We start from the raw sequence: 21,934 nt of genomic DNA, 5'->3' as shown, positions 1-21,934 counted from the left end.
GGACTAGCAAAGAAATGGAAAAGAGATTTCAGCTTTTAATCTCTTAAAGGAAAAGATGACTTCGGATCCAGTCATTGTGTTGCCAGATCTTAGGAAGTCATTTGTGGTCCAATGTGATGCCTGTGGTAGTAGCATTGGTGCTGTGCTAATGCAAGATGGCAGGGTAGTAGCCTATGAGAGCAGAATTTTGCAAGGGCCAGAGATGACCATGCAGGTCTATGAGAAAGAGTTACTGGCTGTGATTCATGCGCTCTTAAGTTGGAAACACTACCTGCTAGGTGCAGATTTCGTTGTCCAAACGGACCATCAGACCTTGCGATACTTCTTGACACAAACAAAGTTATCTGAGAAGCATATGCGATGGGCAAATATCTTGTCCATGTTCCATTTTCAGATTGTGCATGTGGAAGGCAAGAAGAACGTTGTGCCTGATGCCTTGTCAAGAAAGCCACAAATTTCAGCTGTGTCGATTCCTTATCATCATGAACTTGATGATATGAGAGAACAGTATGCAAATGATGAAGATTTTGCAAGGGTCTTCGAGCAACTAATGGATGGACAACGTCATGAACACTATCTTCTTAAAGACGGGTTCATGATGATGCATGGCAGATTGTGTGTCACAAAGCCATTGCGACGCAAAGTTATGGAAGAGAGTCATGTCCCACCGTATGCAGGGCATCGTGGTATCGATGCTACAGTTAAAGCGGTAGAGACATTCTTCTATTGGCCTACATTGAGAAGGGATGTGGATGCCTTTGTGCGAGAATGCCTAATATGCCAAAAGGTCAAGTTTGACAGGCAAAAGGCACCAGGGCTATTGCAACCACTACCTATTCCATATAAACCATGGGAAAGTATTGCTATGGATTTTATCTTTGATCTTCCGAAAACGCAGACAGGAAACGATGGTATTTGGACCATTATTTGCAGATTCAGCAAACAGGCTCATTTTATTCCTGTCAGGAAGAAGATAAAACCAGATCAGATGGCACGCTTGTTTATGAGCAATATTTTCAAGTATCATGGCATGCCACAGTCGATTATTAGCGACCGTGATCCACGCATGACTAGTTTGTTCTGGAGAGGCTTGTTTGAGAATATGGGTACCACGCTCAAATTCTCTTCGTCATTTCATCCTCAAACAGATGGGCAGTCAGAAGAGGCAAATTCTACTGTCCTAGATCTGTTGAACTGCTACGTGTCAGAGCATAAAGGAAAGTGGGAGCAGTATTTGCCATTGGTGGAGTATGCATACAATAATACAGTGCATTCATCAACTGGCAAGGCACCCTTTGAGATAGTTGAAGGTGGCAAGAAAGTTCCTCCCATACTGCATACAAAGGACAAGATATTTGAAGCAGATAAGTATGTTCAGGACATGGATGAAATGTACAAGAAGGTCAAAGTGGCCTTAGAAAGGACTCAGGCAAAGCAAAAGAAAGCAGCTGATCGTCACCGTCGTGAAGTGGTATATTCACTTGGTGATTGGGTGCTTCTACGGTTTGAAAAGGCAAGGTTAAAGAAGATGAAGGGCAAGGAAAGACTGTTTCCAAAGCTCAGCATGCGTTACTATGGGCCTTTTCAAGTGTGCGACATAATCAGTGATGTTGCATATAGGCTGAAATTGCCTGACAGTTGGAAGATTCACAATGCGTTTCATGTGAGTCTTCTCAGACCCTATGTGGGTGATGTGCCAGAAGATATGCCAGCTGAAGATCAGCCGGAAGTCGAGGAACTTGACGAGATCTTGGTCCCTGAACAGATTTTGGCACACAAAGAAAGGAAAGTAAAAGGCAAGGTTGCTAGGCGTTACTTGGTAAAGTTCAGAAACTATCCACCAATGGATGCTAAATGGATGGAAGAAGGTGAACTTGCAGAGTCACCAACTGTGTTATCACTTTACCTGGAAGCCTTCGATTTGCAACCTACCTTGACCCCTTGAGTTTCAGAGCTACATGGATTGTCAGTGTGACAATGGCTTTTGAAACAAATGATGTACATGGTATTTAAAGTGAGCTCAAATCAAATACCTGTTACATGAATGTTAGAGCTGTACAGATTGTCAGTTTGGCAATTGCTCTTATGGAATGTCCAAAAGTTTGATTAGTGCTATAGAAGTGAGTATTTCTTGTCAGTTTGTCAAGGATACAGTGATTGCTTCTATTGAAGAGTACATGTGTAACTGCATTCTTAAACTGTCGGTTTGGATATGCTCGAAAGTGTTACGGGATCCAACGTGTACTATAAGACAGTGGCAAAATGTGCAGCTACCATTTTGTCATTGGAAAGTTCGTGACTCAAAGCAATGGCAGAGTGCGAAGCTACCACTATGTCATTGGGACAGGGTTCACACGCAGGCAATACATGAGTCGACGAGGTGTTGAATACACCAGGGTTGACAATGAGCATGTATGTGTCGTATATGTGTCGACAGGTGTTGAATACATCAGTGTTGACAGTAAGCATGTACGACATAGATGCAAACGAGGACGTTTGAGATTTCAGGAGGGGGGTATGTCACCAGTGTGTGACTACTATCTATCCTTTTTGTTGATTTCTTTCTTATTATCTATTTACTTTCACTTTTTGGAAACACCCCTCGGGAAATCTAACTGCCCTGCATTGCATAGCTAGTGTGGAACTGTCCAGAGGGAGTCCGGGCCTGAGGGCAAGAGAGCACTAAGGTTGGACAAGGACTATGGTTAGCCAAGTGGGGTCATTGACTAGCCAAAGTGGAATCCTTTGCTACAGAGGCTACATTTCAGTTTTGGATGTGGCCGCAGTGTACAAAGAGGGTCGGATGACCTAGAAAGATACAATGGCAGCATCTCCTAAAATTTAGGGAACTGCTATTTTGGGACCTGAAAATGTCTTCGCGTCATTACGTGCAGTTTGACATGGGGATCATTTTGTTACTCTGTGGCCAAGTCAACAGAGGCTGCAGGTGAGATATTTTTAGACCCGAGGGTCTAAAGCGGGAAAATGCACAAATGAGTGACACTTGGCACTTTGAGGCCAGTTTACTACTTATAGAGAAGGCAAAAACGTGATTTATAGTTGGGAGGCTCATTTTGCAAGTCTCTGTCACAGGTTAAGAGCTATGGAGTGCTTGCTTTCCCTCTTATGCACAGTGCGGTGCCAGGAGTGATGCCCTGCACGCTACGCACTGCCCTCTCTCTCCCCTTTGGCAGTATGTTATGCCCCTCTAGTGGGCTCTTCATTTGACCAATGTACAGTTGTGTGGGTTCATGCGCGATTGCCGAGGCAAGAGCCTCTTGCACAGGTACTGGATTAGCTAGCGGCTAATCCCCCCGCAGGTACAGGTGAATTCGGAGAGGTTTCACGCCAGAAATCTCGTCCGATTCAAAGGGCAAGTAGCCCTACAGGTGCGGGAGCTCGAGGACTTGCTAGGGATGCGACCGGCACGCGAAACGGAGCCCGAAACAGTGAATTACAGCCTGCTGTGTATTTTTGCAGGTTTAGGGTTTTGGCCCTAAACGGACCCTAATACCCCCAGGAGGTTCGGGGACGCAAGGGGACCGTTGTACAGGCGATCTGGCGCATTTTCAGGGCTGAAAACAGAGAATTCAGCGTGCTGCAGATTCTCGCCAGGTTTTGGAAAGTGCTCGTATGCGTCGGGAAAGTCAGTCAATGCGTGGGAATACTGACCGTGAAGGGTTCTAGTACAGTTATGCTACCGAAATCGGGCTGGAACAGTGGAAATTCAGCCGAGTTTGTGCGGGGCAGCTTGTAGGAACCACAGCGTTTATTCCCTCTTTTGAACAATAAAGAAATACCGAAAGGGGCGCCTAAGTTAGGGGCCAATCTGGTGTCTGTCTACTCATACAGGTGCAATCTAGCAGCCTGTATCCCTCTCCCCTTTGTTGTGTCTTGAAAGTACAGGTAAAATAGACGACTAATAATGGGTGAAAGCTAAATCAAGGTTTAAAGTAAAGTCTACCGCCCTTTTTGGATTGAACAGGCCGGTTTCATTTACCTTCTTTTTCAAATTTTAGTGAGTTTTGCTGGCAACTTTGCTTCAAAGAAGGTCAGAGTCTCCACAACCATTCCCTTTTCAAAACCAAGTCTCCATTATCCATATTCATAATTTGGAAGTCAAGCATGTCTTTATACCCTTGTATCTCAACTTCCAAATTGGATACCAGTGTATCCCATATTGTTTTGTATTCACCATGCATCATGGAGACAACATATTGGTGAGCACTTGGTTGTTGAGAAAGTTTTAAATTCTTGACAAGAGCATAGTTCACAAAGTTATGTGTGGCAAAGTCATCTATCATGATGAAAACCCTTTTCCCATCTACAAACCCATGCATTTTCACCAGTTTGTGTGGACCAAAGCTCGATTTCCACATGCTGGTTGATAAACAACAGTGATGCTCTCTGTCCTCACGCAACACTTTTATGGATTTATACTTTTCGTTACCATTTATCGGAAGTGTTTGGACCACATGGATTTGCCTATTTTTATGAATAATATCGGGACCTTTACCCTTGTCATCGTCTTTTTTTCTTTAGTTTTTTGGACACTTCCATTGAGAATGGTCGGATGACAAACAAGTGAAGCACAAGTTTTCTTTTTTAGCCTTTGCAAAGTCCTCTTGGTTCAGCCTAAGTCTTGGTGCAACCCTCCTTTAAAATAGTGGTTTGCCCTCGTTAAATGGAAATTTCCTTTTCTCTTTTAGAAAAGGCCATTGTACCCTCGTTTCTGTGGACTTGGGCTTAGTCGGAGTGGGATTAAAAGCCGTCAAGCGAATATGATCTTCATAAATTTGTGCAAATTTAATTGCTTCTTGCAACGTTTTAGGTGCACTTCTTTTCACCTTTCGCTTAAAATGTCTATATTATTCCCGTATAAACCCTCTTGTTTTGTGAAAATCATCTATTCACTGAAGCCTGAGGATTATTTCTCTATACTCTGCAATGTAAGTAAGCAAAAGCCTACCTTGTTGCATAGCTTTGTTCCAATCTTCCGAGTTTCTTTCTGGTTTATTTTCAGGGAGAAATTCTTTCACAACAATATTCTCAAATTGAGCCCAATCCCCTTGAATCTTGCCTAATGCCTTGAGACTCGTCCACCATTTGTAGGCTTTTGGCTCCAATGACAGACTAGCGTCACGTGGTTGGTACTCAGGTGGGGTATTTTTTAACCTAAGAAGGTTTTACCATTTCTGTAGGAAGGTATAGATAGCATCTTTATTTCTATCCTTTTTTTCACCATTGATTTGAGGAGGTTTCATGTCTTTTGAGGATAGGGTTTTCTCTAGGTCTCGACGCGGAAGGCATATTTGGATCAGATGGCACAAAAAACTTCGTCATCGGCTGCTTTCTTTCTGCATGTACTCTACAAGGAAGTCTGCAATTGTATTTCAATGTTTTCTACTGTGTGCTTTCAGTATATGCTGCTTACGGGATGGCACATCCCACTCTTTCCCTATATCCTCAATCCAATACATGTTTTGATCTTGATTGGTGTCGGTTTCAGGTTGCTTTTGATTTTGGTTCTTTTCCATTTTTCGTAAGTTTTTAAAGAAAAACTCACTTTAAAGCTTTAAAAAAGACGGGAAAAAGTAAGCTAAGAAAGCTATGCACAATTGTATAGAGTTGTAACAAGACGGGCACCACGTGCCAACAGAAAAGAACAGACTGAACAACTTTAAGCACTGCAAATAACAATTGAACTGAAAGAGATGCATGCCAGGAGACGGGGAGTGGCGGAGTTCCACCCAAGAGAGCACTGCCCCAAACCTTGGCACCCCTTTCGGTATTTCTTTATATTGCTTGAACTTAGTACATTGCTAGTACTCCATCCTCTGCACCTTCACGCATGAGCCCATGAACACATATTTAAAGGCCCTTGGCCTATGAAAAGCAGCTACATGAAAAGCTATAAGTCTTGGTTTTTTTGCTTCTGTTAGGAGTTCGGTCCCTCCGGCGGATCTGCAGGTTGGCTAGTGTTAGGCTCGGGGAGCCCTAACCCTTTGGCTGTTTAGTGGCGTGACATGCCAACAGTTTGTGACAATTACTTGGGACAATATTCTCCTAAAGCTAAGCTGCTTTAGTTACTGGGTCAAGGATGATGAGAGTAATTTTCTTAAGCTCATAGTAAAACTTGGGTAAGCTAGTAGACACCCTACCCGCTTGAGCTAGTAGGCCTGCTACCGGCTTGCTCAACCTAGTATAGCTTTTCTTGTAAGACTTTTGCACTATCCTTTGGAGGCTTAATGAAGCTTACCCTTGTTAGAGTTACACCATCGTTGCTTCGCCATTTTGTACGGCTAGTGATTGTCCCGGGTTGGCCAGCCATCACACATCATGTAGATTGCATGGGCGGACACTTTTAGCATGTGTCTAGCCGGTCATTTTCTGAGCCTGGCTGGGTGCACACATTTTTAGTCATTTTTGGGCTTTTATGTTTTTTGCACCACGTACACATTTTGCCCTACCTCAACCTAACATTCTATATATAGAATGGTTAGGGTCTTGTAGTCATACATTGTGTATTGAGAGCATCATTTTGCAGAGCACTTGTGTTCTCTCTCTCTCTCTCTCTCTCTCTCTCTCTCTCTCTCTCTCTCTCTCTCTCAAGTGTTTTCAGCGCGCGTGGCTCACACCCTCTCCGCTGCTCACTCTCACATGGTATCAGTTGCCAGAACTTGGATTATTTGCATCGATCTCCCAACCAAGGCCTAGCGCCTGCATCTCTGGCCCTTACCATTGCAGAAAACTGCAAAATCAGCCTAGCGTTTTTTGGAACCATTGCATTTTTGCAGATTCAGCCAGTGTTTTTACTCTTGCAGCCTTGATCTGCATCCCCTACGGGCAGCACTTCCTCCTGAGCAGCAGATCGCAGCAAACTAGCCCCAGAACAGCCTTACGTTCTCTGGCATCATCTCTGTTTTTTGGACCTGCTGGCGTTTTGGACTTGCTTGTGTTTTTTGAAGACCTGCTGCATTTTCAGTACAACGCCGAGCTTGTGCACCTGAGGAAGTGGCTTTCATTTGCCTGAAGTGTCTTCGACTGCCAGGAACTTGCAGATTTACACCTATCGTCAGGTATCCCCGAAATCGACACTATTTTGGCATCTATAACTTGCCGTTTTTTTCTCTGTTTTCAGCCCCTCGATGTCACGAGGACGTGGCAACTGCTAACCTTAGTTGTTGGTTTCTTTTTTGTTTAATTTTTGAGATCCTCTTTTTGAAGTTGCAAATGGTCGGACATTATATGGTCAATGTGAACGGTAGTTTCACCCGCAGACGGGAAGTTGGTTGGCATTGGAACTCGTAAATTAAAAGGATGTCTAGGCTCAGTTCAAGATCATGTAGGTTCCCCGGTCGCACTTAGCAAGTTGGTGGATACTAGGAAGTGAACTCAATAAAGGCATAAAGTCAAGGTGGGATCACCAACAGAAAGTATCCGACTGTTGGGCCACATTGCACTTTTGGGTGCGGGCCCAATGGGGATAGATGGTCAGATGACCAGTGGGAGCCCAACGGAAGCTTCTCGTAAAAATTAGGGAACTGCTATTTTGGGCCGTGAAATGTGTTCGCGACATTACCTTCGGTATGACCAGGGGAACATTTTATTACTCTGCTTCAAAGTCAACTGATGCACCGGTTGAGAGATTTTTAAGCAGGAAGCCCAATGCGGGGGAGAACAGAACTCGTAACTGACTTTTTGGAGCAGTTTTGGAGGCTGATAGCTGTGATTTTCAGCCATCTCTGTCCATTCTTGAGCTTCCCGTGACTTTACCTAAGACTAAGGAGCTCATTTTTAGCATTGGAAGGCATCAAATGCGTGTTTACAAGGCTGTTTTGCTACTTTTTCAGCGATACGCAGGTTTTGGCAGCCATGGAAATCTTCCCCTCTTTGCATCTATTTGTTCACAGATGCATTACAGGTCAAGCACAAAAGAGGGGGCGCTCGATTTATGCTATGGGGATGCTTCATTGAGAACCTGTCACAAGTTAAGAGCTATGGAGTGCTTTCTTTCCCTCTCATGTACAATGTGGTGCTAGGAGTGATGCCCTGCACACTACACACTGCTCTCTCTCCCCTACGTGCAGTTATGTGATGCCCCACAAGAGGGCTCTTCATTTGACTGATGTACAACTGTGTGGGTTCATGCTTTTGTGCTGAGGCAAGAGCCTCCTTGAGCAGGAACATGGGTAGCTAACTGCTACTCCAAAGCAGGCACCGGTGAGGGTCATAACCTCACCGTACAGGTGTTGACTGCTTTTGAGCCATACGGACGCCAAAACCCTTGAGAATCGTGCCCCACTGGCAGAGGACAGCTAGGGGACTATTTGGGGCTGAAACAAGGCAAAAATCAGTAAATACAACGTGCTGAATTTACTGTTTTTGGGCAGGAATCAGAGGGTATACGCCAGTAGAAGTGAGTTCTAGCAAGGGAATTGGTTTCGCGCAAGTGTTGGGGTTGTTATGTTGCCTAAATTTGGCCAAAACAAATGGTATCTAGCTAGATACAAGTGAAGGATTCCCAGGACTCTTCTTTGTAATTTACCCTCCTAAAGAATAACGAAGTACCGAAAGGGGCGCCAATTTTGGGGCCTACAGATTGTCGACGTCTGCTCAAAGCATTCTAGCTTTCGAGCCGTGTGTGTGCTTAAGTGTTAATTCCCGTTACAGGTTTCCTTTGCACGTTCTCTCTGTGTGTGTTTAAAGTAAAGAATTGAGGGTGAAAGCCAACGCCTACCGCCCCACAGGCGCAAGGTTTCATTGCCGGGATAGAAAAGAAGTGAGCCTCCGTTGTTTTGGGTAAAGACACAGAGTACAGGAACGCTGGATTATACTATGGCCGACAAAGGGAAGGGCGTTATGGAAGAGGGTTTCTCTTCACAGGACAGACAGGAAATTCCGCATGTTCGCCTGTCAAAAGGTGGTCAAATTAGGGCTGATTTTCTGCTGCGTTTTTAGGGTTTGCAAGTATGAACCACGATGAGATAGGGAGAGGTCTCACGGTGGTAGATTGGCCACTAGATCTCCTGCGAGAGTGATGTGGGTCTGTGTCACGAGGACGTGGCAGTTATTAACCATGTCACAGAGATGTGGCAACTGCTAACCTTGGTTGTTGGTTTCTTTCCAATGGGGTTTATTTTATTTGTTTTGAGACCCTCTTTTTGAAGTAGCAAACGGTCGGACATTGTATGGCCAGTGTGAACGGTAGATTCACCCGCAGACGGGAAGTGGTCGGCACTGGAATTCGTATGGTAAGAGGATGTCTAGGCTCAGAGCAGGATCATATAGGTCCCCCCGTCGCACTTAGCAAGTTGGTGGATACTAGGAAGTGAACTCAATTAAGGCGTAAAGTCAAGGTGGGACTACCAACAAAAAGTATCCGACAGTTGGGCCACATTGCAATTTTGGATGCGGTCCCAATGAGGATAGATGGTCAGAAGACCAATGGGAGCCCAACGGAAGCATCTCCTAAAATTTAGGGAATTGCTATTTTGGGCCGTGAAATGTGTTCGCGTCATTACCTCCGGTATGACTAGGGGAACATTTTACAACTCTGCCGCGAAGTCAACTGGGCAACCGATCAGGATATTTTTAAGCGGCAAACCCGAAACGGGCAAATGCTTGTAAATGCGCCAAGTGGCAAAAACTCATGAACTTGCCTCATGCAGAAAAATGGGCGCTGATTTTTATGTTGGGAGAGGCCTCATTTGCAACCTGTCATAGGTTAAGAGCTATGGAGTGCTTTCTTTCCCTCTCATGTACAGTGTGGTGCTAGGAGTGATGCCCTGCACACTACACACTGCTCTCTCTCTCCCCTACGTGCAGTTATGTGATGCCCCACAAGAGGGCTACTCATTTGACTGATGTACAGTTGTGTGGGTTCATGCTTTTGTGCTGAGGCAAGAGCCTCCTTGAGCAGGAACAGGGGTAGCTAACTACTGCTCCAAAGCAGGCACTGGTGAGGGTCATAACCTCACCGTACAGGTGCAAAATCAGCGCTGTGTATGCGCTGTAAATTCACTGTTTTTCAGCCATACGGACTCCAGGACCATTGGGAATCGTGCCCCACTGGCAGAGGATAGTTAGGGGACTGTTTGGGGTTGAAAACAGGGCAAAAACCAGTAAATACAGCGTGCTGAATTTACTGTTTTTGGACAGGAATCAGAGGGTATACGACAGTGCAAGCGAGTTCCAGCAGGGGAATTGGTTTCGCGCAAGTTTTGGGGCTGTTATGCTGCCGAAATTTGGCCAAATCAAATGGTATCTAGGTGGATACACGTGAAGGATTCCCAGGATCTTACCTTGTAATTTACCCTCCTAAAGAATAAAGAAATACCGAAAGGGGCGCCAATTTTGGGGCCTACTGGTTGTCGGCGTCTGCTCGGAGCATTCTAGCTTCCGAGCCGTGTGTGTATTCAAGTGTTAACTCCCGTCGCAGGTTCTCTTTTCAAAGTGCTCTGTGTGTGTATAAAGTAAAGAATTTCGGGTGAAAGCCAACGCCTACCGCCCTACGGGCCGGTTTCATGGTTCCATTGCCGGGACATCAATCACTTTTTCCTTAAAGAGTTAGCCTAGATTGTTCAGGGTAAAGACACACAGTGCAAGAACACGGGGATTACACTATGGCCGACAAGGGGAAGGGAATTATGGAAGAGGGTTCCTCTCCAAAGGACAGGCAGGAGATTCCTATGGTTTTTGAGATTGGCGAGAGCTGACGGCCACGTCAGTCTGTACCTCCTGTCAACGTGAATGTCCCTCCAGTAGTACAGGGCTTTATGACAGGGCAACTTGAGGATGATGCGTTTAAGACTCAGTTAGTTGCCGCGGTGAATGTCTTTTCGCAGCTGGTGCAGAATCCGAGGTTTATGGAATTCTTGCAAGCGCTACCAGTGCAACAGCAAAATAGGCAACCTACGCCGCCTACAGAGCTTGTTGAAGCTCAAGCCCAGGTACTTCATGAGGCGCAGGAGGAAAGGGAACACTCGCATGTTGCGGAGTCGGGGGCTCCAAAGCAGGTTCCTCCCGTGCTTGAACAGGTGGCTAGAACGCCTATTCCACAGGTTATGCCAGTTCAGCCCGCCACCTTTCAGAGCCAGCATGCTGTCTTGAATGGACAGGGAGCTGGATACCAGGCTATGCACTCAGTTTTTCCACCACCCATGGTACATCCTGGGTATTTCGGGGGTGGATCAGTGTTCCAAAGTATGGCTGGTTATGCGTCTGGAAGTCAGCCGTACATGCCAGGAACAGTGTTCGGGGGTATGCAAGGCATCATGCCAAACCCCATGTATGGTACTATCGGCATGCAGCAAGGTTTCCACGGCAACCAGGGCCAGTTTGGGGTGCCACAGGGTCATTTTGGCATGGCTGGTTTTTCTGGAGAGTAGCTAGATATCGCATCTCTGACGCAAAATGTGAATGGCCAACACGTGCCGATCATGCCTAGTACAGTGCCCATGTTGCAGACCATTCCGTATGACAACTTGGGGGAACTAGAGAAGCCGAAGGCTTACAAAGGTGGTGCAGCGGTAAAGTTCAGTACCTTCAGTGGTTTCGAGGACAAGACAAAGGCACTCACTTTCCTCCAGCAGTTTGATACAGCTTATGCGGGAGGGAATTTTACAGAGGCCTCGAAGGTTAGGAAAGCTGCCACTTTCTTAAAGGACAATGCGCTGACATGGTGGACGACATTGTTAATGCAAGGACAGGCACCCGCCACTTGGGTTTACTTCAAGCAAATGTTTGCATCTGCTTGGCTATCAAATGAATTTGAAGCCGATGTCCCGACAGATTGGCACCAGCTTACTTCAGCTTCGTGCAAGAGCTTGCTGGAGTACAATAGGAGGTTTTGTAAAGCGTTACTCTCAGTGACCTCCTACAGATTTGTGCCACTGACAGAGCAGATAGAGAAGTATTGTTGTGGGCTGCCAAAAGGGCTTCGTGATTACTGTACAAAGAACAGAGTGGCTATCCTTACTCAGCTTATGGAAGTTGCGAACACTGGTCTTGCCCTGTTGAAAGGAGAGGACAGTGGATTTCCGAGCAGTGATAAAGGAGGGCAGCAAAAGAAAAATTCGGCGAAGAAGCCCTTTGTGAAAACGGCTCCTGATGCGTCACAGGGCTCAGAACAGGCCACCAAAGACAAGGATTCAGCTGGGACTTCTGGAGCGCAGGCAAAGAAACAAAAAAGGAAGCCTTTTGTGCGCAAGTCGCTCGAGGAAAAGAAGGTCCTAATGGCTGAGAACAAATGCTTTATATGCGAGCAGCCTGGTCATATTTCTATCAATTGTCCACAAAGAAAAAGGCCAGCTGACTCAAAGGATAAAGAAGACCAGAAAGGCAAGAAGCCAAAACCCACGGCAGGTTTAGTGCCAGACATGGTGGGTGACAAGCCCAGCACAGATGCCAGTGAGTTATGCAGGGCATGGGATAAAGTTAGGGATCAGACGGCACTCATCTTCTTTGATCCAGGTGCCAAAGCCAACTTTATCTCACCAGAGTTAGCTATGAAGCTCGGCATCAAAGCTGAAGAGATGGGGTACACAACAGAGGCAGGGTTGGCATGTCCTGGCCACTCAGAGTGTGTTACTCCCATCATTGGAAAACTGCGTCTGCATATTCAGTCGTATGTGGACACTGAAGAGTTTTACATCATGCCGCTGGAAGGTTGTGACGCCTTGTTGGGGATCCCGTGGATGTTCCGAGTGCATGGAGTCTTGGATGCCTACAACAAAAAGATCACTGTACAGCATAGGGGCAAAACTCACATCTTGGATGTAAAGCTTAAAGGAGAGTCAGTCCCTATTGTATCTGCTTCTGCTATCACTTCTGTAATAAAGAATCATCTTTCTGTGTACTTGATTTTTGCACGTGATGTCTCAGATAGTGATCAGTCAAATTTATCTGTGTTAGATAAAGAAAGGTCAGCATTTTTGCAAAAGTTTAGTGACTGTTTTTCTGATTCATTACCGTCGCAATTGCCGCCAGAGAGACCTGAGGACCATCGGATAGATTTGGTGCCAGGGTGTAGCCCACCAAATAGACCTCCCTACAGGGTTAGTGCGACGCAGCAGAAAGAGATTATGGGCCAAATTGAGGAGTTATTAGAGAAGGGGCTGATTCAGCCTAGTTCTTCACCCTTTTGCTCCCCAGTGCTCCTAGTGCAGAAGAAGGATGGCTCATGGCGCATGTCTATTGATTACCGTGCGTTGAATAAGAATACCATCAAGAATAGGTTTCCTATTCCTCGCATTGATGATATTCTCGATCGTTTAGAGGGTGCTGCAATTTTCAGCAGGATAGACCTGAAGAGTGGGTACCATCAGATTCGTATAAGGCCAGAGGATGTGCACAAGACTGCGTTTAGAACGACATTTGGTCTTTATGAGTTTCTAGTGATGCCGTTTGGGCTAACAAATGCTCCTGCCACGTTCAACAGAATGATGGACCGGATTTTCCGCTCGCATCAATAGTTTGTTGGAACATTCTTCGATGACATGATTGTGTATTCGAAGAATGAAGAGGAGCATAGGCGTCACTTGACCATTGTGTTCGAAGAGCTGCGCAGTCATAGGTTACTTGTCTGCGCAGTCACATGTTACTTGTCAATCCTAAGAAAAGTGAATTCTTCCTTGAAGAGATCCACTTTCTGGGCCACATAGTCTCAAAGGATGGTGTTAGAATGGATCCCGCAAAGGTCGAAGCTATCAAGACATGGCCAGACTTGAAGGCTGTGCACGATGTCAGAAGCTTCTTGGGATTGTGTTCCTACTATAGAAGGTTTATTAAAAATTTTGCAGAGATAGCATCGCCTCTTCACGCATTGCAAAAGAAAGAAGTCACTTTCAGATGGACCCAAAAAGAGATTTCAGCTTTTAGTCTCTTAAAGGAAAAGTTGACTTCAGATCCAGTTATTGTTCTGCCAGATCTCAGGAAGTCATTTGTGGTCCAGTGTGACGCGTGTGGCAGTAGCATCGGAGCAGTGCTAATGCAAGATGGACGGGTAGTCGCTTATGAAAGCTGAATTTTGCAAGGGCCAGAGAGGACTATGCAAGTCTATGAGAAAGAGCTCTTGGCCGTGATTCATGCGCTTTCTAGCTGGAAGCACTACCTCTTAGGTGCTGATTTTGTTGTCCAAACAGATCATCAGACCTTGCGATACTTCTTGACACAGTCAAAGTTATCCGAAAAGCATATGCGATGGGCAAACATTATCCTCGCATGACAGGAAATTTTTGGCGTGCCTTGTTCAATAATCTTGGCACGAAGTTGAACTTTGCTTTTGCATACAATCCCCAAACGGATGGACTGAGTGAGATTGCCAACTCTACAGTATTGAATATGTTGAAATCCTATGTGTTGGACAGACAATATGACTGAGAGAAGTATTTTCTCCTTGTCGAGGACATGTATTATGTATAACAATACCGTACATTTGTCTACGGGGAAGGCATCCTTTGAGATTCTTCATGGTAAGCCTTTGTTTCCACCGATCCTTTTAACTAAGGATAAGATATTTGCAGCAAATGAATTTGTCCGAGATATGGACACTGTCTATGAGCTACCGCCTAATTGGAGAATCCATAATGCTTTCCATGCTAGTTTACTCTGGCCATATGTGGGACTGCCTCCAAGTCAGCCTATTGGTTGGGGAACCTCTTGAGGTTGAGGAAACGGAAGAAACTCCATCCGGAGCAAATCATTCATCATTAGGAGCGGCCACTAAAGTTCGGAAAGATTACATGGAAGTATTTGGTAAAGTTCAAGAATTATTCTACTCTATACGCTTAGTGGATGACTGAGCAGGAATTAACATCTTATCCCGAGATTCTCGAAGGATATGTACAAGCACTACAGTTGAGGACAACTGTTTAGAAGCTAGAGGGATGTTGCTATATGGACTCGTTTGTTTTTTTTTTAGTAATTTCTATTTATTGAAATTAGGATATTCAAATGTGTACACGTGAATTGTAAAAGTTAGGAACTATAGATCTAATGGAATTGATAAAAGCCGTTAGGAAGGACAACTTTGATTTGTCATATGATGGGTGACATTAAGCATCGCGAAAGAGTTGTACAGTTGGTTAGGTGGAAGAGACCGGGAAATGGGTATTCCTGATGCATCACATGGTGGGTAACGGGAGCATCGGACAAGGAATATTCCATTTGTCTGGGAGGAAATTTGAAATGGAAAAAGGAATACGCGTAAAGACGCCAGCACAAGAATAAAGATGGGTTTTGAGAAGCTTTGTCCAAAAAAAAAAACAAAAAAAAACATTTTTCAAGTGCTTTTGGGGAAAGTAGACACTTTCCCACGAGGAATCTATGTCTGCATTGCATCTGTGCTTGAGAATTGTACTTCGTCTCTTTTGGTCGAGAGTTTATTCATTTTCAACTTATTGATTATTCGTGTGCGCTCCTTGTGACAGTAGGCGTCTTCTCTATTGAGGCCACGACGCTTGCAGAGGGATACAAATCTCCTAGCTGGTCGTCTACATCCTCATGGAGTGAAAGTTGGAAACTCTATTTTCATCTTAGCCAGAACGCGTGTCAGCTCCTTCGTGGATGCCTGCTTAGGAGCTTGTTGCCCAAGAGCTTGCTATAACATAGCTGCTGAGAAGTGTACGGGGGAAGGTGACCCGGAAGTTTTAGAACTGAGGGAATGGTGGTAGATGCTTTGGAGGGTAGGGGTAGTGGGGCTTTGTCGATCTTTAGACTGCCTTGTATGTGTCATGCATTAGCAACAACCCACCCAAGCTGTGGGCGCGAAGACCCTTGAACTTGCTGGATAGTCTAGACCCAGTGGACCAGACCCGACTAGACAGACGGAGAAGGACTAGACCAAGCTGGTTGAGGGCGAAGTTGGTCTAGACCAAGTTGGACCACACTAGCAGACTATACCAAGCAAGGGCTGAACCAACTAGCTCCTTGGACCTCAACCATATATGCTTAGTGGAGTGGAGTGGAGTGGAGTGAGACTTCAGTTGAGGTCCAATTGAGGTCCCACCGGGCGTGCCAAAAATGAGAGCACCTGTAGCAGGAAAGTGTGTCGTGCTCTCTACTACGGTGCAATATGCGTGAAACCTCACTCCAACAGAAAGAAAACACAACACAGCAATGAAACGAGCAACTCAAAGACACAACAAAAGACTCAAAACACCATGGAACTCGACTAACTCATTGAACCAGTGCAGACTCTAGCTAGCAGCACACTCAGCTCCAAGCCCAGGACTCACAGGTACAATGGGGGTGTCGAGGCGCCAATGTGCAGGGAGAGTGCAGATGTGCGGTGCTGGACACAAGACACAAGACTCAAGACGCTTGAACTAGAACCAATAAAATTATATACAAGACTCAAGACGCTTGATCTAGAACCAATCATATATATATATGCAAACTGTGGTGGTGGTGAACTGGCCACGATGTCCACTAGACCACCACCCGTGTCTCTGCCCAGGCGAGAGTTCGTCCAGTTTGAAATTTAGACCAATCGTAACTAACTGCCTGTCTTGTGCAAGTGACAGTGTAGCCTTGCTACGCTTGGCATATGTTTTCTTGAGCCACTTCGGGGGGTGCTTCATCTTTCGGATTTGTGTTGTGATGGTTGCTCTTCCGAGTGCAACCGCAGTAGTTCCTATGTTTTATATCCTAGATTGACCCTTGGAGATTAATATTTGGAGACTGTACCACTTAGGACACACCTACTTCCCTTATCCCTAGACTGGCATGTAGTTTTGTATAGGTGGATACTGGTCCTTGTTGGACTAGGAGCCGGTTAGAGTTAGCTCGAGTATTTTTCAAAGTGAGGAGATAATCTTCTCAATTCTCCAAGCTTTGGTTTTGGGTTCCAGAGGTATTTTATTTTCTTTCAAAGTCACCTACCTTCACTGTTCCAGTTGCACAACAGATAGGGACTGTTGGAGAGTCATGGCCACTATAGATGGTCTGGGTGCTCTCTCTTGAGAGGGGGGATGTGGAGCCAGCTTGGGAGTCAGTCTCGGAGACTACTCCTTTTCAGTTCTAGTGGTTTCATGTGCAATGGACATGATTGACAATCTATTCAATGGCGTTCTACAACGCCTGGTTCTTCTCCTGCGAAGGGGTGCAGGGTCTCTTGCTCTTGGCGTATTAGCTACAGTCTCATTATTGATGTGCGTTCCTTTCTGTTGGATGTATGCTTCCGATTCACTCTGAGAGTGGTGTGATGTTCTCTCGAGAAGTGTTTCAGACTTAGGAAGATCAGTTGCAGTTTTCACTCTCAGTTTCGATGGAGCTCTTTTAGACACAGTTCGCAGTTCATTCATGGCATATGGTGGTTGGTGCAGTTCTTTGGTTCTTCGTCGTTGTATAGTTGATTTTCCAGTAGCCTTGGTTGTCCGCATTCTTTAGACTTCCCATGGCAGCTTGGAGATTCCGGCATGTGGTATGTGACGGGAGGAACAGGTTTCTGACCCTTTTCCCAGAGGGTGGAGCACTTGTGAGTCGGGAAATGATATGGATATTTACCCTTAGTTTTAATGCTATCTCTTGGAGCGGTAAGCAACAATACCTTCTGCAAATGCTGGTGATGCGACTTGTGAGTCGGTTGAGTCTAGGAGATTCTTGTTAGGGCTGGGTTCTTCTCCAACGGACATCATTTAAGGTCTTGGACGTCTTTCGGGGGTGGCGGTTGGATGGTGTGATAAGTCAGTGACGTGGCACCACCAAGTTCTGAACAATGGAATCGATCCCAGCCAAGGGAACTAACCCTAGCAGAAGAAGAAGAAGATCTTCGAACTTATGAAGTCTTGCAAAGTGGCTCAAACTAATACCGGGTTAGGATTAGTAATCCTAGCCCCTAACAACTTAGAGAAGCCGGTTGATGGACCTAAACCATAAATAAAGCAGATGCTTTTCGACATCAGTGCTTTTCATTTACAACTTTTGAGTTTGGGCCAAGGGCCTTTAAATATGTAACTAGGGGTCTCTCTCTCGCATTTTCTACCGTGTGGAGAAGCAGAGCAGAGTTCCCAAAGCTTGTACTTTTTGGAAGCAATATAAAGTAATGCCGAAAGGGGCGCCAGTCTTTGGGGCCAATGCCATCCAGGGGTGGAACTTCGCCACTCCGTGTCTTCGTATTGATTCTCTCTCTTTCCCTTTCACAGTTGTTTTGAAGTACTAAAAGTGTTGCCGAGTGTGTAGATTGCAGTTATTTCTGTTTTTCCATCTATCATTGTTGTTTTCTGGTCTTAATCCAAGTTTTTCATTCAGGAGATGTTTCGGAGGTGTTTTATCCCACTTTGCTTCACTCGTCTACCTTCCTTCAAATGCTTTTGCCAGAAGATGAAAAACTAGAAACCAACAGTACCTATGCACTGCTGATTTTAAACCATGACTTGCCGTTGCTGACATTGTTTCTATGGAGCAAAGGTTAGCCACGTACTAAGAGCGTTGTTGCTCTCGCTATTTCTTCAGACACAGGGTTACTGTAGCTTGTGCTTTTTTTTCTTCCATAAATAATTCAACCTTGTTTTTGCAGCATGCTGTCGTATATGTGCTGATGGAGGAGCAAATCGTTTGTATGATTGTATTCCTAGTTTATTTCCACATGAAGATCCCATCGGAGTTCGAGAACGGTGAGGTTTGTTTACATATTGTATGCTCTGTGATTGTGAAGGAGGGTAGTGTTTAGCTTTTCTAGTGATCGAATATGATTGGTAGAAAGTTGCTTTATTACCTGTTGGATAACAGGTGGCAATTGATCTGGCTTCTGGCATGTCTTTGGTGGCACTGCTGGTTTCCTGGGTCAAAAATAGCTCTTTAAATCAGATGCATCAATTCTTTCCGATGCATTGTTCTTTGAAAAGGGAAGGGGTGATATCCATGTTTGATTCATTCTCGGTGTCAGTTTGCGTATGTATGCAGATGCCTTTGGACAGGATAATTCACCTTGGACATGACACGAGTTGAATGCATAGTTGGGTTTACGTCTGCACGCGCACAAGCATGCATCTGCGCACGCTTGGAGTGGCGTACAGGCACATGCGCACATGGATAAACACATACATCCACACGTGCATATACATTTAAATTCGTTTCTGCAGCTGTGTGCTTACATGTGTGCCAAAGCATGCATGTATCTATAAATGGAGAGGGAAAAAGGGAGGGCTTAATGCATATATTCAAGGTTCTGCATGACATTTTAAGAGGCAAATTTTTAAGCTTGCAGCCTCTTCTTTGATGATTCTTTTTCCACATAAAGAGTAGGGCTTCAAATTCAGGGGGGCAGGGGTTAGGTTAAAGTACGCATTTTCAGGTGGTTGAAGACAGCTATGGCCTTACCGATTCTCTCTTGAAGAAACCGGAGTGCTAGATGCACATTTCACGAAGACATCTTGGGATGAGGGGAGGGGAGGGCAAGATCAGCCCTATATGTGTTGTGCTCCGGGGTGGCAAAGACTTCAAAGTAGAATGAAAGGGACATTCAATTGTTCTATATACTCTTATAGATTAGTGATAATGTCAAAGTCATTTACACGAGCCCCAAATAGTAGTGTAAGAGGTGAAAGGAAAAAGAAAGAGAAATATATTTGTTGATTTATTTCAATCATTTTCAAGGTTTCTGGCAGTGTACTTAAGTTTCAAAAAGAATTTTCGTATCTGAGAAAAGATTGTAAAGGTGTAGCTCAGGATGCACTATAAAGTCATAGAGGCCAACATTTGCAGACCCTTATGCTAGAATAAGTCGATGTCAGTTTTAAAGTCTTGTTTCTACATTTCGAGAATGTCAATTTTAGGTGATTTGTTTTAGAAGCTACTATTGACATGTGTTTTCCTGACTGCATGCCAGATACAAACCAGATGTCATCAAAGGAGATCTGGACTCTATCCGTCCGGAGGTTAAGGAGTTTTACTTCAGTCTTGTATGTACTAGAGGATGTCGACTCTCTTTTCCTCTCAATCGATTACATTTTACCTGTAATGCCCGGAGCATCCTGCTATCAATCATAACTGACATCTTCCACTTGTTGTTCAGGGCACTACGATTCTGGATAATTCTGAAGATCAAGACACCACTGACCTATGGAAATGTGTTGCTTATGCTGTTGATATCTTGCATGACATCAAGAGAGGACATGTAGGCTTTTATGATCATGATTTTGTCAAATTCATCCTTGTAGGCCATTACTTAAAAGCGAAGGATTGCAGTTGAATATTGTTACGGAAACAGCCCTTTTGTTTGAACTGTATTCAGGGCAAGAAAGGGTCCTTCGTTTTTCTGTAATAATTGCACGACTTTTTCGTACTTCTGGTACATGCTTATGTTTGTTGATCCTCTAATTAGTGATGGATTTGTTTGTTATTGCACAGATGAAGCTTCTTGTCCTTGGAGCCATAGGAGGAAGGTTAGACCATACTTTTGCAAATTTGAACGCCCTCTACTTGTTCAGGGAAGTGCGGATCGTCCTCTTAAGTGATGAAAGCATGGCCTTTCTTCTTGCTAAAGGGTACAGACACGAAATATCGATCAATTCTTCTGTGGAAGGTCCCTACTGTGGCCTTCTACCATTGGGGGGGCCATCTTCATGTACAACAACAACTGGTCTGAAGTGGGATTTAAGTATGTTTTGCCTCACTTCTTGTATCTTTGTGCATGATAGAAACTGGGGTTGGGCAGTTCAAGTCACAAGGGCACAGTTAAGAATGAGTGGGACTATGTCACACAACACCTCATGTGCATATGCTTGATTATGCTCAAGCTACAATGCATATACATGTGTGTGGAAGAGAGTCTCAGAGTTACCTGATTTTTGTCCAAGATCATTACATTTAGGAAAGTCTCAATGCACACAAAGGAACGCTGACATAGCGTTTGCATACTAAATTGTTTCAAAAAAGTAGATCGTGGAGACTTAGCTACAATATGCTTGAAATCATGATGGTTTTCTTGATTTGCCTTTTGAATGTGCAGATAAGACTTCACTGCAGTTTGGAGGCCTCATCAGCACATCGAACATGCCTGTGGGTGATTGCGTTACGGTATCATCAGATACAGATTTGGTGTGGACAGTTAGTCTTCGACTATTACATTCCCGATTGAAAGAGCATGTGGGCTCCGCAAACCTGGCTCCCTAGTGATGTACTTTACCGCCTCTGAGTCTCAAGCATTCATCTGTGGAAAAAAGACCCAGTACATTCACCATCGAAGTAAATTGCTCACCATTTCATGATTAATACAAAGCAGCCTTTTTTTTGGGTTGTTTTATGCAAAGCATTTGTAAATTCTTTCATGATTGAGGAACACCTTGCCGAATTCAACATTGTTATGCCAAGTGGAGACGAGGCCAACTGGCGGAGACATTTGCAAACAGAAGATTACCCTTTTACAGTGAAATTGTGGCCTCAAAAAAGAGCTGGAAAATTAGTGGAGATCAATTAGAGTGGGTATACATGAACAATAATCTCTATTGCCATGTCATTCGGTCATGAGAAACACCCATCTCACTCTCATGCCTGCAATACACGGCCATATTGGCTACATACAAATTGTAGAAAATATTCTTAAAGACTGGATATATACCATACCTTGTCTATCTTTTCTACTGATTTTAATAGCCATGAAAGACATCAGTTCTGTTCGGACGTTTGCGTGCACCTTGAGTGTTGCTTTTTATTCACTGTTGGAAACAACAAAATCATATGACTGTCATTGCCAAAATTATTTTTGCTTTTACTATTATCTCAAAATGCATGTGGAAGCCCACATTCTCCCATTTGAAAGCTAGGGTCCATCTTAGAATGACTAGTTACCATATATATGCCATTAAGGTTAATTAATTGTGAATAGAATCCCCATCCTCAAGGGTGGACCGTAAGAGCCGGAAATAAGCTGAAGTTGAATTGGGGGGCATAACTTGGAGCTACTTTGCGTAGCATTGCAATCACCTCTTTT

At 44.6% G+C, this 21,934-nt stretch overlaps 1 protein-coding gene across 1 annotated transcript in view; it reads left to right on the top strand.

Moving 5' to 3' along the window:
• The window catches only part of LOC147442474 (thiamine pyrophosphokinase 1-like), a 45,316-nt gene extending 23,692 nt beyond the window's left edge, over nucleotides 1–21,624 (top strand). The window contains exons 2-7 of the mRNA XM_086528634.1: nucleotides 18,253–18,411; nucleotides 18,521–18,617; nucleotides 19,832–19,904; nucleotides 20,018–20,119; nucleotides 20,353–20,602; nucleotides 20,954–21,624. Of these exons, the coding sequence (XP_086384760.1) occupies nucleotides 18,253–18,411; nucleotides 18,521–18,617; nucleotides 19,832–19,904; nucleotides 20,018–20,119; nucleotides 20,353–20,602; nucleotides 20,954–21,117 (845 nt within the window). The 3' untranslated portion in view covers nucleotides 21,118–21,624. The remainder of the gene's footprint in view (nucleotides 1–18,252; nucleotides 18,412–18,520; nucleotides 18,618–19,831; nucleotides 19,905–20,017; nucleotides 20,120–20,352; nucleotides 20,603–20,953) is intronic.
• The last annotated feature ends 310 nt before the right edge of the window (nucleotides 21,625–21,934 follow it).

Source organism: Adiantum capillus-veneris, chromosome 14, assembly GCF_014529385.1.
Source record: "Adiantum capillus-veneris isolate H3 chromosome 14, ASM1452938v2, whole genome shotgun sequence".
NCBI lineage: Eukaryota > Viridiplantae > Streptophyta > Polypodiopsida > Polypodiales > Pteridaceae > Adiantum > Adiantum capillus-veneris.
This window is presented reverse-complemented; position numbering and strand designations above follow the sequence as displayed.